This window comes from Lissotriton helveticus, chromosome 10 (genome assembly GCF_964261635.1).
Source record: "Lissotriton helveticus chromosome 10, aLisHel1.1, whole genome shotgun sequence".
Classification (NCBI taxonomy): Eukaryota; Metazoa; Chordata; class Amphibia; order Caudata; family Salamandridae; genus Lissotriton; species Lissotriton helveticus.
Window position 1 is genome coordinate 613564603 of NC_136071.1, and position 15894 is coordinate 613580496.

A 15894-nucleotide genomic window follows, 5' to 3' on the forward strand; every position below is an offset into this window, starting at 1 on the left:
CTATGCTCCCCTGTTTCCCCACCCTTCCACCTCCCTTTGTAAAGCGCTCTGTTATCTGCAAAGATCTTGTTCGCGCTATATAAAACTTTCAAAATAAAATAAAAATAAATGGCCTTAATGAAGGCGGTCTCTAAGCTGGTCAAGCCAAATTGAGTGGGGGTTAAGAGAGAATTGGTGTTAATATATCCCCCCATTGTAATTCGGCACCTTCTCAAAAATCTTGGCTGGCAATGGGAGGCAAGATATAGCCCTATAACTGTTTGGGTCATTGCGGTCCAGTGACGGTTTCTTTTTCTTTTTTTTTTTATAAACTTTTATTAAAATAACAGACATACAAAAAACCAACAAAACATCACAAGGCATAAAGGCGTTCAAAGTACAATATCTCGGAACCATACGGGCGGAGCTCAGTACAAATCAGTGCATGACAATCAATGAGGGTAAAGGGGCGGGGGCAGGTGAGGGGACACACAGGAAGTAAATCAGGAGTAACACGTGAACGTCAGGTTAGGGGGACAAAGATTCTTCATTGGACAGATCGTGTGGGGGAGTACAAATATGACCCCGGTAAGTATTCCATTGGGACCATATACGACCCCATTGTCTGGGATGCCCCCTAGCCAGGTAGACCGTTTTCTCTCTAAACATGCACCAGTCCATGTTTTCCTCCCAAGCAGACAGGGTAGGCGGAATACGGGAACCCCAAAGTTGGGCAATGTCTCTTTTGGCCACCATATTACCAAGGGAGGCCCATCTGGTCTGTGCAGTGCTGTAGTCATTGGGCTCCCATATATTAAGAAGACATTGCCTGGCTTCGGGAAGCAGGGGCACACTCGTAACATTGCTCATGACATCATGCACTCTTGCCCAGAAGCGTACAATCTCCGGGCATTCCCACAGTATGTGAAGAAAAGTACCAGTCATACCACAGCCACGCTTGCACAACCCATCCGCGGAAAATCCCATACGAACCAAACAGGGCCCTGTGACATATACCCTATGCAATATCTTCAGTTGGACAAACCGCAGTCGAGCAGGGATGGCGACTTCCTTGGGCGAAGACAGAGCCGACTGCCAGTCCTCATCGTCCAACTCTAGCCCGTCAGAGCACCATGACTCTCTAAGGCGAGTCAGTAGGTCCGCCCTGCAGTTAATGAGTTTCTTGTAAATTAGGGAGATCGTACTGTCGGGTATATGCCCATCCAGAATGCGGTCTTCCAAAGTGGAGGATTCCGGAATGTCGGTGCCCGCTGGGAACACCGACATCAAGGCATGACGGACCTGAGCATATCGGAAACATTCAGTACCGTTCAAGTGGTATTCCAGCTGCAGTGCATCAAAGGACTTGACCGTCCCCTGGGACCACAAGTCGCCAACCCTACTTATGCCAATCATATCCCATTTATCAAATCCTTTCGTTCGCCACAAAGAACCCAAACATTCCGAGTCATACAAGGGAGTGGCTCGGGTAAGTCTACCACACCAACCCACGGCCGCATTCGCATTCTGCCAAACTCTCACAGCAGTCTTAGTGGGACCGGTCAGTGCTCCGCGGCAAGCTCTGGAGTATAGTGCCCTACTGAAAGTACCCCCAGGAAGGATATGCCTGTCCATGGAAAAAGCCGGGGCAGGGTCAGCAGCGTAGGTGGCATGGTTGATCGCGCTGAGCTGGGACGCCCAGTAATAACGCCTGATGTCCGGGAGCGCTATGCCGCCATCAAACCATGGAAGCGTGAGCTTCGGTAGGGCAATACGAGCACGCCCATCCCACACCAACTGTCTCTGCAAGGTTTCGACTTCACGGAAATAACTGGAGGGGACGATGTCGAGGGAGTTCTGTAGTGCATACAAGAAACGGGGCAAGGACATCATTTTAAAGAGCGCCGCTCTGCCAAGAGATGACAGGGGCAACCTACGCCAGCGAGCTACATCGGATTTAAGTCGCTGGAGAGGGGGCAGTAAGTTAAGGTCATAACGCATAACCGGATCCAAGGAAATATAAATCCCCAAGTACTTAAAACCGTCACTCGCTACCTGAATTGGAAATCTACGCGGCAAAGGAGGGAGATCTCCCGCCAAAACGTAGACGCAAGATTTCGCCCAATTGATAACGAGACCGGCGTTCCTGCCGAAGGAGGCAAGTACGTCAAAAAGCACGTTAAGGGATTTCTGCGGGGACGTAAGGTACAGAAGGATATCGTCCGCGTACAAAGAGACGCGATCCTCGTAGTCAGGTGACCATCGGATGCCACGCATAGACGGTTCCCAGCGGAGCCATTCAGCTAACGGTTCAAGAGCGAGAGCAAAGAGCAAAGGAGACAACGGACAGCCCTGCCGGGTGCCCCGTCCAAGCTCAAAGACGCTAGAAACTCTACCGTTGACCACAACCTGGGCTAGGGGAGTCTCATAGAGGAGCCTCACCCAGGATATAAAGCCCGGCCCAAACCCGAATTTCGAGAGGGCCGCCCACAGGTAGGGCCATTCGATCGTGTCGAAAGCCATAGTCGCGTCGAGAGAAACCAAAATGGCCGGTTCCGTAAGCGCCCCAGCTCTCGCGAGAACTCCATGGAGTCTACGCAGATTTAATGCTGTGTTGCGGTGCGGGATAAATCCGGACTGGTCCGGATGGATCAGGTCTCCGATCACGGTGACCAATCTATTGGCCGGCATCTTCGCCAGTATTTTAGGTTCGGCGTTGAGCAAAGAGATAGGCCTGTAAGAGGCACAGCGATCTCGAGGTTTACCCTCCTTAGGGATGACCACAATGGTGGCGAGCCGCTGGTCGAGGGGAAGGGAGCCCGACTCCCGAGCCTCCAGAAACATATCTCTTAAATGGGGCGCCATTTTATCGGGCCGCAGCTTGTAAAGTTCAATAGGCAAACCATTGGGGCCCAGCGCCTTACCCGAGCGAAGGGAACGGATCGCGGTGGCGATCTCGTCCGTAGTAAACGGGGAGTCTAGGAGGTCCCTGTCCGAATCAGAGAGATGAGGTAATGCAATATCCTGCAACAGTAAATGAGAGTCTTCCTCGTCTCGATCACAAACTGAGGAGTACACAGTCTCAAAGTGGGTCGCGAAGCACTGAACGATCCCAACAGGGTCCGTGACACAGTCACCATCAGACATAACTATCATAGGCACCACACGGTTCATTCTCTCCTTTTTATCCAACCAAGCTAACAACTTGCCCGCCTTATCACCAACATCATACAATCGCCCCTGCTGCTCCCTGTACATCATTTTGGCAGCCTCTGTAACGAGAGCCTTGTAATCAGCCTGCTTTAAAGCAAGGGAGTGTAACTTTGCGCTCGATGCACTAAGACTGGGGTCAGCCTCCAATGCGGCAATCTCAGACTCTACCCGCACCACCTCCTCAGTGGCGGCTTTCTTAGCAGCCGCAATAAGGGACAAGGATTGCCCGCGGACCACAGTTTTAAAAGCTTCCCACAGCGTGACAGACGACGAGACAGAGCCCACATTGTCATCGAAGTAATTCTCAATGGCTTTAACAAGACTGGAACGAGTCAGGGGGTCCTGGAGATACCACGGGTTGATCGGGGCTATTCTACCCTCGCACCCAACCCCCACTTCAAGTCGAAGCCACAGAGGGGAGTGATCTGAAATTCCCCTAGGAAGCAGGCGAAGTTCCCTAATGGAGGTAGACTGAACTGCAGGCAATAAGAAATAATCAAGCCTGGACAAGCTGCCATGAGCCCCAGAGTGGAAAGTGTACTGTAACTGCATAGGGTGCAACAACCTCCAAGCATCAACAAGCCCAAAGGTCTCCAGCAAGTCACTAAGCCACATGTGTGCCCTAGGCAAATCTCTGGGTGGGTGTCGGTCCAGAACGCCGGAGACGACAGAGTTAAAGTCCCCCCCCATGATCAGGAGCCCATCCGGAAGTCCAAGTATAACACCACACAAATCAGCGAAAGTTAAAGTCTGTAAGCCGGGGGGGACATAGACCGATAACACAGACAACGTCTTCCCCTCCCACCTCCCAGTGAGCAAGGCGTAGCGCCCTCTATCATCAAGCTTGATCTCGTCAACAGCGAAAGGGAGGGAGGAACGCAGAAGGATGCCAGCCCCCCTGGACCCAGAAGTAAACCCCGCATGGGCTACAAGGCGGTAGCCACGTCTGTTAAGAGCCTGACAAGCATTACCTATTAAGTGGGTCTCCTGCAAGAGGACTATATCTGGGGAGTGCCGTCTAAGATACCTCAGGACAATACTCCGTTTTATCCTATCCCCCAAACCATTAACGTTCCAGGATAGTAGTCTCAACTCACCGCCCCCCATTCCCAAGACGTGGAACGAGCAAGACCCACATGGAACACAATAATCAATACGGTGCCTCGTGAAAGGACAAACACACAAAAACAACCACCCCCCAACTCACCCATAACAAACCCCCCACCCTGCACCCCTGCATAAGACTAGAAAACCACCCCAACTTGCAGTGTGCCTGTCGCCCCATTACTAAACTAAACTACGCTAAGAACCCAGGAGGAGGAAAAGTTCCCGTTCACCCCCCTGCCACCCCCAGGCCGATCAAAGTTTAACATGTCTCAAGGATAAATCCAGCTGATACAGCAGACAAAGTTCCATCGATGAAGTCATCACTCGGCTACACCTCCCTCAGCGCCACCAGGGCGTCCGGAGCAGTCTTGACCCTCAGGCAATGAATCGAGCCAGTCACTGACATCGCCAGGGCGGTCAAAAAAGAAAGTACGGTCTCGATACACAATCCTCAGCCTGGTGGGAAAGAGCAAGGAGTATTTCAAGCCCAGGTCTCTCAGGCGCCTCTTAACACCCTGGAATCCAAGTCTCTGCTTCTGGACTTGAGGCGAAAAGTCAGGGTAGAATGAAACAGAGGCATTTTCATACTTCACCGGTCCCTTGTCTCGAGAAGCCTGCAGCACTGCGTCCCGGTCACGGAAATGGAACAGTCTCGCAATGATGGGTCTCGGAGGAGCACCCAGATGAGCCTTCCCACCGGGGACACGATGCGCCCGTTCCACTGCAAAGAATTTACCAAGGCCTGCGGGGGCCAAGTAATTAGATATCAAGTCCTCGACCAGGAGGTCAACCCCCTCAGTCTCGGAGGCCTCCGGGACACCAATAAGGCGCACGTTGTTGCGGCGGGCCCTATTTTCGTAATCCTCAAGTCGGCGAGCCATGAGGTCATGCGAGGACCGAAGGTTGCCGATTTCCGCTTGGGCGTCCGAGACATCGGTGACCAAACTTGAAGTCTTGAGGCTCAGCGATTCCACTCTCTCGTTAGTCTTGGAGAGATCCGCTCTAATCAGCGTGATGTCAATGGAAACCGCGTTGATCTTAGTTGCCAAGGCCTCATACTGTTGTCCCATGGAGGCCTGCATGGCGGCAATGGCTCCCATAACGTCCTTTAATGAAGGGTCCGGGGCCTCGGGAGAGAGGGTCTTGGGAGCATCAGAGACACGACTCACAGCACCGGGAGATCCCTTAGTGAGTGCGTAGTGATCCATGGTGTTGGTCTGATGCTGACCGCCCCGCAGAGGCGCCTTGGTCTTCCGCTTCTCAGGAGGCTGCCCAGTGGCCATCTTGGAAAAGGGACCCCGGAGGGGTCCCTGCGACCTGGTGAAAATGGCCGGGTGGAGACGTCCAAAGAACCGATAAAGCCGGGTCTGATCTTGCAGTCGAAAGTAGAGAAGCACCGTGGGCAGGAGGCCAGGGAACCACAAACAGGAGATAACGGCCGATCCCGGATGAGAGGAGCCGCGCTCCCGCCGGCCAAGCCAGGAAACCGAAACCGAAACTCAGGAGGGGCCGGCCCTGTAGGGGCCCTTGTGGCCGTTGTTGTTCAACTGCTCCACGGCTCGTTCCAAATCCGAAACCCCGGTCCGCCTCGGGGTGGGCCTCAAAATGTAGGAACGGGATAAAAATGGACCCCAAAGTCCAATTTCGATTATCCAAGGAGTTCAGTGATCAGCCTAGGTCAGCGAGCAAAAGCCCGTCGATGAAATCAGGATAAGGTCAGGATAATCGCAAGGGGCGGCACGGGTCCGGGGAGCTCTGTGCTCACGCGACCATCTTGGATGCCCGCGTAGCTCCTCCTACAGTGACGGTTTCTTAATGAGGAGCACTACTGCAGCTTTCTTTCAGGCTGAGGGAAAGGAGTCCAATAGACGCATCAGCTGGAAAATATTGGCCAGTTTGGGCCCAATTATCTCAGCTGCTAAGTGAGCTACAGAAAGGGGGAAAGGGTCATTTGGCGAGCCTAATGTGGAGGTCTTGAGTGAGTTGATAACCTCCTTGGTAGTAGGTGGAGAAAACATTTTAAGTAGTGTTGGTCATAGTTGATGGCGGAAGAGGCTTCTCCACCTGAGTGACAGAGTCAAGTGAAGAGAACTGATTGAAAACCTCCTCTACCTTGTGATTAAAGGCATCAGCTACTGAATTACAGTAAGACTGACTACAATCTTTAAGTAGAGTCACAGTGCCAGATGGATGTACGACATTACAACGCGTGCTTTCACAACGCGTCCCTTACAACGCAAGTCGTTACCACGACTTCGTTGGGGGCGCGGATTGAGAATAGTATAATTTACTATTCTAACACCAGTCCCCGTTGACACTAGGGAAGGTGTTGGAATAGTAAATATACTATTCTTAATCCTCTAGCGCCCTCCAGCGCTAGTCGTGGTTACGACTTGCATTGTAACGGACGCGTTGTGAAAGCATTGCGGAGTAAAATCCGCGTTGTAAAGGATGTTTCCCGTGCCAGATATACGTTTTGTTCTTTTACTGTAGAAAACAGTACCTTGGTCGAATTAGCTGCAGACTCAGTAGAGGCACAGTGCCAGATATAAGTTTTTTTCTTTTACTGTAGAAAACAGTTCCTTGGTCGAATTAGCTGCAGACTCAGTAGACTAAGGGGTCCATTACGATGGTGGACGGACAAAGTCATGGCATGTTAATCCCCAAAAACTTGTAATCCCTGTTATGTACTTAGCAGGGGATAATCGGGACACCCAGTAACTGTATTTCCTAGTAGAGAAAATAATGGGGATTACTCATAATGAGGGCCTTATTGTATTTATGTGGTGTGTAGTTTACAGAGGTAGTTTACATAACTCTTAAAAAATATATAGAAAGTGAGCCACTTAAGTCGCTCAGTGTGAAGTGGTGGTTCAGGAGGGTCAATAGAAGATTAGGGTGTGGGAGACTGGTCAAAGGTTAGAGGTATCTAAGAAGAGGCTGGTATTGCATTTACAGAGGGTGTCTTCTTGAGTTATTTCCTAGAGTATAGTAGGGATGGGAAGAGTCTCCGATAGGAGTGAGCACTATGCGTATATTTGTGTATCTTTACAAAGCAGGCGCAACGTTTATGTCTGTGTCTATGGGGTTAAATGTTGACTGCGACGTAAGTGGAATTAATGGGACAGCCTGCTGTAGTCACCTAACTGTTGTTAGTTAGTGTTGACTGACGTGCTCTTTGCCGGAGCCTTATTATTAGCGAAACCTATTACTCTAGCCTCAAAGCTGATTGGCCTGAGGGTGCTGTGCAGCAAGGATGTTGGAGTTGTGCTTATCTATATTGGTGAACTTTATTTGATCCTGCTGTAAGGTACAAAGTCATGTGACACAAATGATGGTTAACCACTGTTAGGCGTAGATGGGTAAACAAATTCTTAATGTAGCATTTCCATATAGGTGATGTGAGTGGCTCACATAGGAGAAGCTATGGCCATACCAGCACCCTCCATGTAACAATACGATTGGTTCACCCAAATAGAAGGTGAAACACGTCAACCTTATCTTGGTTTGTTCTTCTTTGGGTTGAATGAAAGTGGGCACCACAGGCTTGCTGCAGGTTTGGGAATTGGTGTGTCAACGTGCTGGAGATCAGTTTAGAGTGACATGTGCTAATGGCCTACTCCTGTGCAATAACAGAAGTTAATTGCCTTTTTCTCTTTATTATACTGTTTTGTCATTCACTGGTCCTCATAACTGCAAGTCGGGAAAGTAACTGCTATTAGTAACATCTGTGACAGAGGACAATCATGTAATAATAAATAGATCACTGATGTTTCTAAATTTGAAAATTAAAGTCTTTAATAATGAAAATTGCAAACATTTCTATAGTTTAAGTGTTTTCTTAAATTTGTTTTTATCTTTTTTTGTATTCCAGACATCCCTTCAAACTGGCTATTCCACAGAGCTTTCTTCTTGAAGAAACATTCACAGTGGATAAAAAGAAGAAACACTACTTACTGGAGACAAAGGTTGTGACGAATGGGAAGGAAGAAGCTGTCCAAACTCTTCTCTTTGGATACCAACCTGAAAACCCTCATGTGAGTGTTTGTCTGTGAGTCTTTATCAGTGACCAGGGAGGGTTTAAGGTGCACACTCAGGAAATACATTCAATGGCGTTGTGTCACTGACAGTACTGCAGTATAACAGACCATCCAAATTTCAAATGTTATTTTCATTTTAATTCTAAATGATTGTCTTACTATGAAAGTGCAGAATGTAGACATAAGGATGCCACATTTAATGTTTTGCATTGCACATCCACTTTTATATTGTAATTGCATTTATATACTACTTACTACCCCTGACAAGGGGTCAAAGCGCTTTTTGGTGACTAGCACGCTACTCCAGAACCCAAAGAGGATTAGTGATGAATTAGTATGGAGAGATATGAAATTAATTTGAGCGATGGGCATGTGAGTTTGTTATTTGGGGTGAAGAAGGATAGTGAAGGGATAGAAGAGGGAAGGGTTTCCATTTATATAGCGGTTGCTGCCCCTGATGAGGTGTCGAAGTGCTTTTCGGCAGGTAGCACGCTACTCCAGAACCCAAACAGGATTAGTGGGGAATTAGTATAGGGAAATATGAAATTAATTTGAGCGGTGGACATGTTAGTTGGATTGAAAAGGATAGTGGAGGGATAGAAGAGGGAAGGGCCTTGAACGTGTTTTTTGGGAGCTCATAGCAGTAGGAGGTGGTTTGGGATGAGCAATGGGAAGGTGCAGGGGTGAAGAGTCTTAGGGAAGGGTTTAAAAAGTCTTGTTTGGGAGATCGGAATAGTAAAGGAGGTATGAGATGATGCAAGGAAGGAAGACTCTAAAAAGGGTTTTTTTGGGGATCATAGTAGTAGAATGGGGTTTGGGATGAGTCAGAAAATGGAGGTAAAGACTATATTGAGAGAGGTATATGGTGAGTAATAGTTAGTGCATTGGAGAGAGTAGTAGAATGAGGTTTGAGATGAGTCAGAGAGTAGAGGTAGAGGATATATTGAGAGAGGTATAGGGTGAAGTATAGCGTAAGAATAGGGTAGTGCATTGGAGATGCTGAATTAGAAGTAAAGTAATAAATATATAGGTACATAAGTACATGGAGGGTATATATGTATAAGGAAAGTTATATATGTAGGTTTAAGTTGAATTTAATATACTCAGACTTTCAAGTGTTGCTGTACTTTGAGTTAATTTATTTGTTTTTATGTTTATTTATTTTTGTAATTCAATAGTGAAGCGATTGTAGATAAATAGTTATGATAATGATTTACTTATTTATGCAGTCACCTATATACATGTTAAAAATAGAATAACATAACAATAAGTAATATGTATATTTGTTAAGCAGGACTAACAAATATCTTTATATTTACAAACCTAATTATTATACACGTTTATACAAAGCAATACAGATATGTAGGTACACTTATATAGATAGACTTAAAAGCCATGTTCTCCCAGATTAAACGTGTTTCCTACAATGGTGGGAAAAACATACAGTTTGTTTAAATACCCCTCACACACCAAAAGGGCCCTTGGTGTCATGCTTCATCATAGTGGTCTTCCCGCCCCTGTACGGGACGTGGCGTGCTATGACCTACGGCTACGCGGGAGCACTGTTGTTGTGAGACGACTACGTGTCATGTAGGAGTGTGAGTGGAAGAGTCAGGAGTGAATGGAAAGGTGAAGTTAAAAAATACCCCTATGATGATGCATGACACCAAGGGCCCTTTTGGTGTAAGAGGGGTATTTAAACATACTGTGTGTTTTTCCCACCATTGTAGGAAACACGTTTAATCTGAGAGGACATGGCTTTTAAGTCTATCTGAGGGTGGATCTTTTTGTTTTGTATCTATAGACCAAAGGAAGACATATCCACCTCCACTGCTCGTGTCGAGCAGTACCTTTTTTCTCCCCACTTAGTTTTTTTGGTATACATATATAGTCCAAATAAATGCTTATATACACAGATATATTCTGTATATTTATGATTGAGTATGGTAGTTATATGGGGAAGAGCCAACTCTTGAATAGTGTTCCGAAGAGTATGTATTTATCTGTGGATCTTATGTTTGGGGGTAAAGAGTTCCATAGTTTGGCTGCTTGCACAGAGAAGGATGTGCCACCTATGGTTTTATTTTTGTATGGTGGGATTTTGAGGCGAGGTGCCAATCTAGAGCACTTTCAAATCCACCTTGACGCTACCACCAAATGAGGCTCTCTACCCAATGCACTGCTCTGATGGACTGCATCGATACCAGAACCAACAGAAGCAAAAATCACCCCCTCTGAGGACCCCTGCAACAATCTTTCACAATTCTGAAGCAACAAAATCACTGCCATGTATAGCAACTTCAACCCACAACTGGACTTGAGACACCCTGCCAAACACCTCCCAATCTTATCTAAAGAGTTAATTCTAATCATATAGTCTTTCATCACCTATTCCTCATGAGAGGAAGCTGACCCCCTTTGTCCAGGACCCCTTTGGCACCTCGACAGGTGGGAAAATTAGCTAGTCAAGTAGGCGTGCCACATCCAGCCTAGTACCACCCATAACATGGCCTACACTGAGGTGGACATGATTTTTCAGAAGTAGCCATCTTTGTGATGGCATACTTAGGAATTCTGGGACAGGATTATGCCCACTTCCCACAGGAAATGATCATATGGGGGGCATAGGGACCTCAAGGGTCAATAGCCCATAGCCTGCTACCCTACACTCACCTAAAACCTCTAAATTCAGTATTTAGGGGAGTCCATGGCACCAGAAAAGCTGGTCCCGATGACCTGAGAAGACAGAGGACACAGGAGAGTCGCAAAAGCAGAGAGGAGAGAAGAAGAAGCTGACCCGGTACCAACCCTGCTGACCTGTCTGCATCCCTTTTCGAAAACTGCACCAAAGTCGACTCGTCTTGCAGCTGTTAACTCCAGAACCTTGGGAGGACTGCCGGCCTTTGATAAAGACCCAAGAACTCTCGTGAGCAGCATACCTGTTCCCCTGCACCCTTGCTGGGACTCAGAAGCAAAGACAAGGCTTTCAAAATCACCAAATCCATACACCTGAAGCAGCCACTGCACCTGTAGTTCCCGGCCCGAGTTGAAGTGGGCAAACAGTGTCAACAAGTTCCCCCAGTCCTCCAGAGCTCGAGTTCATCGTGGTTTCACCCCTCATGGAATCCCCAATGCTGCCTGCAGCCTCTGCATGCAGGCACCCCTCGACTGCGACTGCTCCTGGTAAGAAACCTGATGCATACAGTCACCTCTACACCCGTCGACCCCAGGCTGTGGAGAAGCGAAGTGTCCCTATGTCCCAGAGCATTACAAGACTTGAACGCCCCCAACCCCCATTGGTTCAACCCAACTGGCCTTCCCGCCAGAGCCTGCTGTTTCTTTTTGCAGTGATCGATCGCCATAGGAACCTATTGCGCTCCTGACGCTGTTTTGCACTTGGCCGCCCCTGTGCTGGTGTACTGCTGGTGCTGCCTTAGGCCTTGCCCACCACTCACCTTAACCCCTGGAGATTGGTCCCGTAAGTCGCTGTGCTGTACTTGTTTCCAGTAATTTTTCTTCCTTCCATGGGATAACACTACAGAACTCAAAAAGTGCAGTGTCAACTTTTAGAATGGAAATGAATGCATATGTACCAACATGTGAAGCCTATGTGCTCTGGTGGATAAATATATATTTAGAAAGAACTATCCAAGAACTTGTATCTAGAGGTGGGAGGGTGCAAGTGATTCTACAGCACTACGAGCTGCACACTGACTATTGAGGATAAAGACTGCTTACAGCATATGCTGCTGTACATCACATGCTCTGCATAGGGTGTAAAGCAGTACTGAGCTCTCTGAAGCGGTGGTCTGCAGGAAGCAATAAAAGACAAATGGAACAATGTTTCAAGGTTAGCTTGTGCAACCTGGGATTCTTACCAGGCATGAATGTCCACAAAATGTTTTGTAAATGTGTGAATATTATACCATGTTGCAGCTTTACAGAGGTCTGTAAGTGGGATGTTTCTTAAGAACACCATGCTGGCTCCATTATTCCGAGTTGAATGTGCCTTAGGCAGAGACAATAGCTTGTACTTGGCTTTGAAATAGCAAACCTGAATGCATTTGACAATTCATCTGGCAAATCCTGCTTTGGAAATTGCTTTCCCATAGTGAGGCTAGCCAAAAGCCACAAACAGCTGCTTGGTTTTCAGGAAGGATTCTGCACAGTCCATAAGAGAGTCAATGAGGGAAGCAAAGAGAGAGAGATTCAAAGAGCAAGAAAGAGTGTAAGGCCCATTGCACAACAGACTGTAGTTGGGGTGGGGGAGTATGGGGGTTAAGAGGGTAAATCATTAGTTTGCTATACAAGGAAAGGTAGGACAACCGTTAGCAGGAAGCAGGAGTGTGCCCCAAGGTCAACCAGTCTTTTGCGCGCTTGCATAAATGACTCCTCAACTGTTACTCAACTGTTAAAGCTTGCAGTTCACTCATCTGGTGATGAATATCCCAGTGCCAAATTGTCTGCACTATCACCAACAAATGTGAAGGGTACATACCCCCTTGTTTTTGTATGTATTACATGGTGTTCATGATGCATGTGTGAATTTGCACGTGTTTGAAGTGAATAAGGTTGTGAAATGCTTGCAGATCTACACAAGAGCTTCAGTAAACTGAAGTGCAGGTGTTGTTAGTGCTTTGACCTCAGGCAATTGATTGTCAGTTGGTGTCCATGTGTGCTCCTACACAGTGAGGAATAAGTATTTTTTGATGATCACTTGCACCTCAGGTGGAGGATCAACCTGCTAAGAAACAGGGGGCTTATTTATAAGCCCCTTGCACCTCCGGGGCATCACTTTTTGTGATGGACCGCTGGCGCAACCTCCTGCCCCATATTTACAAGGGCATGTAAAGCCACCCTGCATGGCTTTTCATGTCCTTGTAATATGCCCCTTCTCACACAACACTCTGCGTAAAAGGGACATGACATAGGGTGTTGCTTTGGGTTTTCCCATGCATTTTCAGATTTACGAGAATTCATAAACCTGGAAATGCGTCAAAATGCTAAGCCACCCCAGGTGTGCATCGCGAGGCACAACGAGGGGGAATGTTTACATTTATCCTAGTTTTTTCCTCTTTCTAGAGGTGCTGCTTTCTGCGCAGGACACATAGGAAGAGGAAATCACCTCTTTTTTTATGTTATTGTTTTTGTGCAGGAAGGTACCATTTCCTGCACAGAAACAATTTCAGCACAACACAGGCACCCTTGCACCATGGCGCAAGGGTGCTTTCATGGCGCATGACAGGCAATTGTGCGCCAGCACAGGGAAATGCACAGGGATGCGTCATATTGTTGTAAATATGACGCATCCCTGTGTTTTGATAGTGCTACAGCGTGGCACAGTCAAAGAGTTTGTGGTGCAGCTCTGCAACACTTTATTGTAAATAAGTCCCCAAATTTTTGTTGTTCCACCATTGGAATTTGTGCTCCACCAACACTAGATTTTCAAACTACTCAATTTGTGGCTATTGTCGTGCAAGACATTCTTGCAGAGGGTGTATGTGGAATCGACTATTTAAACTGGCACAGTGCAATAATGTTCCCAACAGTTTCATTATCATTCACCCAATCACAACGTCAGATGAAGGTGAGTCAGCATTTGAAATCAATTACTCTCAGTAGGAAAGTGCACCTTGTTGCATGGTTACCCCCTACTTTTTGGCTATCTGATGCACTTTGACTGAGTGTGCCCTGGGTCCCTGTCAATCAGTTTCACAGGGCCTGTGTTTTCCCCCAAAGGTGTACCTTTCTTTTCACAATTGGCACACCTCTGGCTCACATGCAAGTCTCTTGCAAAAGTTACCAGTGGTACCAAGGGCCTTGAGACTAGAGAGGGTCTCTAAAGGCTGTAGCATGTATTGTGCCACCCTGGGAGGCCTCACATCAAACACATATGCACTGCCATTGCAGACTGTGCGCTTTAGTGCAGACAAAACATCAGAGTCAACATGGCACACATCCCTATGTGCCATGCCCACCAACCACTATCTGTGGCATAGATAAGTCATCCCTCTAGCAGGCCTCACAGCCTTAAGGTAGGGGCTCTAAACCTCAAGTAAGGACACAGCTGCATGAACAATGTGCATATACAGGTCTTTGCCATTCACAGACATTGTAATGGCAGTGGAGCCGTTACAAGTACATGTACCATACACCACCCACATCCACAAACAGAGTAACACACTCACACCAAATATACTCCACTCATTTACTACAAACTAACACTATGCACATGCACTATGCACAATTCAAATTCAGTGTCGCAGCACCCACTACTAAACCAGACAGACCACACCTATACAACCTTCTATCCTGGCTACCACACAATTCCACCATCACCTACAAACAGTTCACAACTCTTTCCTATACCAGCAGCCAATCCACTGATCACTAACACAACCCAATTCCACACCACACTGAACTTTATCCCAACTAGACACACACTCTCTGCTCTAATTATATCCAACAGACCCCTATTTGTCACTAATAAACCTATATTCAGCCTTCTATCATTTCTCCAACCAACACTCTCCTTTTCTTTTGACCACAATAAAATAACCACACATCTACACCCCACTAAACCACACATATTACCTCTTGTAGCAAAAAAGTCTAAGACAAACACTCACAACTCTACCTCATCTCCACTTACACACAACATACACTCTACTAACAAACACATCACCACCCCTTTACCTTACAACTTCCACTCACAAACAATACTATACTAACAAATCCATTTCATAAAACAAGTACATCACCATCCCCTTTCACTACTCCTCAAAAACAAAACATATCACACACAGCACAACAAAATCTTTCAAGCGCAACACCTCATTATACTTACCATCATAAACTACAAACATACACCCACCTTTCAAATTACACAAACGAACAAACTTCAACACTGAGCTTTCACTTTTCAACCACACCCAACACATATACAGCATCACAGCAACTCTCTTTTAACCGCCTGTCTTCCATTGGACAATTTAAAACCTTGCTACATGATGCTGCACCGCCACCCTTAACTCATATACCTTCTGCCCTAAACAGACACAAACAAAATAAGCAACATGGCACATATCACAACTTCGCTTCTCCATGTCTACTGCACAACATGGTTACACTATAAAAACAACACGGCAACTCACTCTCAAACACCGTCTCCACCGCCTACGCAGGTAGACCCATTAAAATGCCTTCTTAGCCTGCTGGACGAAAAACACGATACAGAAAAGCTACAGGATTGCATTCCTCATATACCTAATATCAACAGTAAGGACACACCAGCTGCAAACCCACAAAATACTGCTCCCTCCTCTACAAAACAAAGTCACACTGTCTCCAAAGCACATTCTCTAAACTGTCTACTAATAAATGCTTGATCGCTCTCTAAGAGCAAACGTCATATCCATGACCTACTCACTGACGCAAAACCAGACATACTGTTCATTACTGAATCATGGTTGGGAGATGATATGGCTCCAGTCCTGCATGAAGCCATTCTTCTAGGCTATCAAACGATCACCCAAAATTGTATAGGCAAAAAAGG

The 15894-nt window shown here is 46.9% G+C and overlaps 1 protein-coding gene across 1 annotated transcript in view; it reads left to right on the plus strand.

The window, feature by feature from the left end:
• The window catches only part of LOC144784068 (uncharacterized), a 1315621-nt gene that overhangs the window by 694885 nt on the left and 604842 nt on the right, over positions 1–15894 (plus strand). The window contains exon 32 of the mRNA XM_078662758.1: positions 8174–8336. Within this exon, the coding sequence (XP_078518884.1) occupies positions 8174–8336 (163 nt within the window). The remainder of the gene's footprint in view (positions 1–8173; positions 8337–15894) is intronic.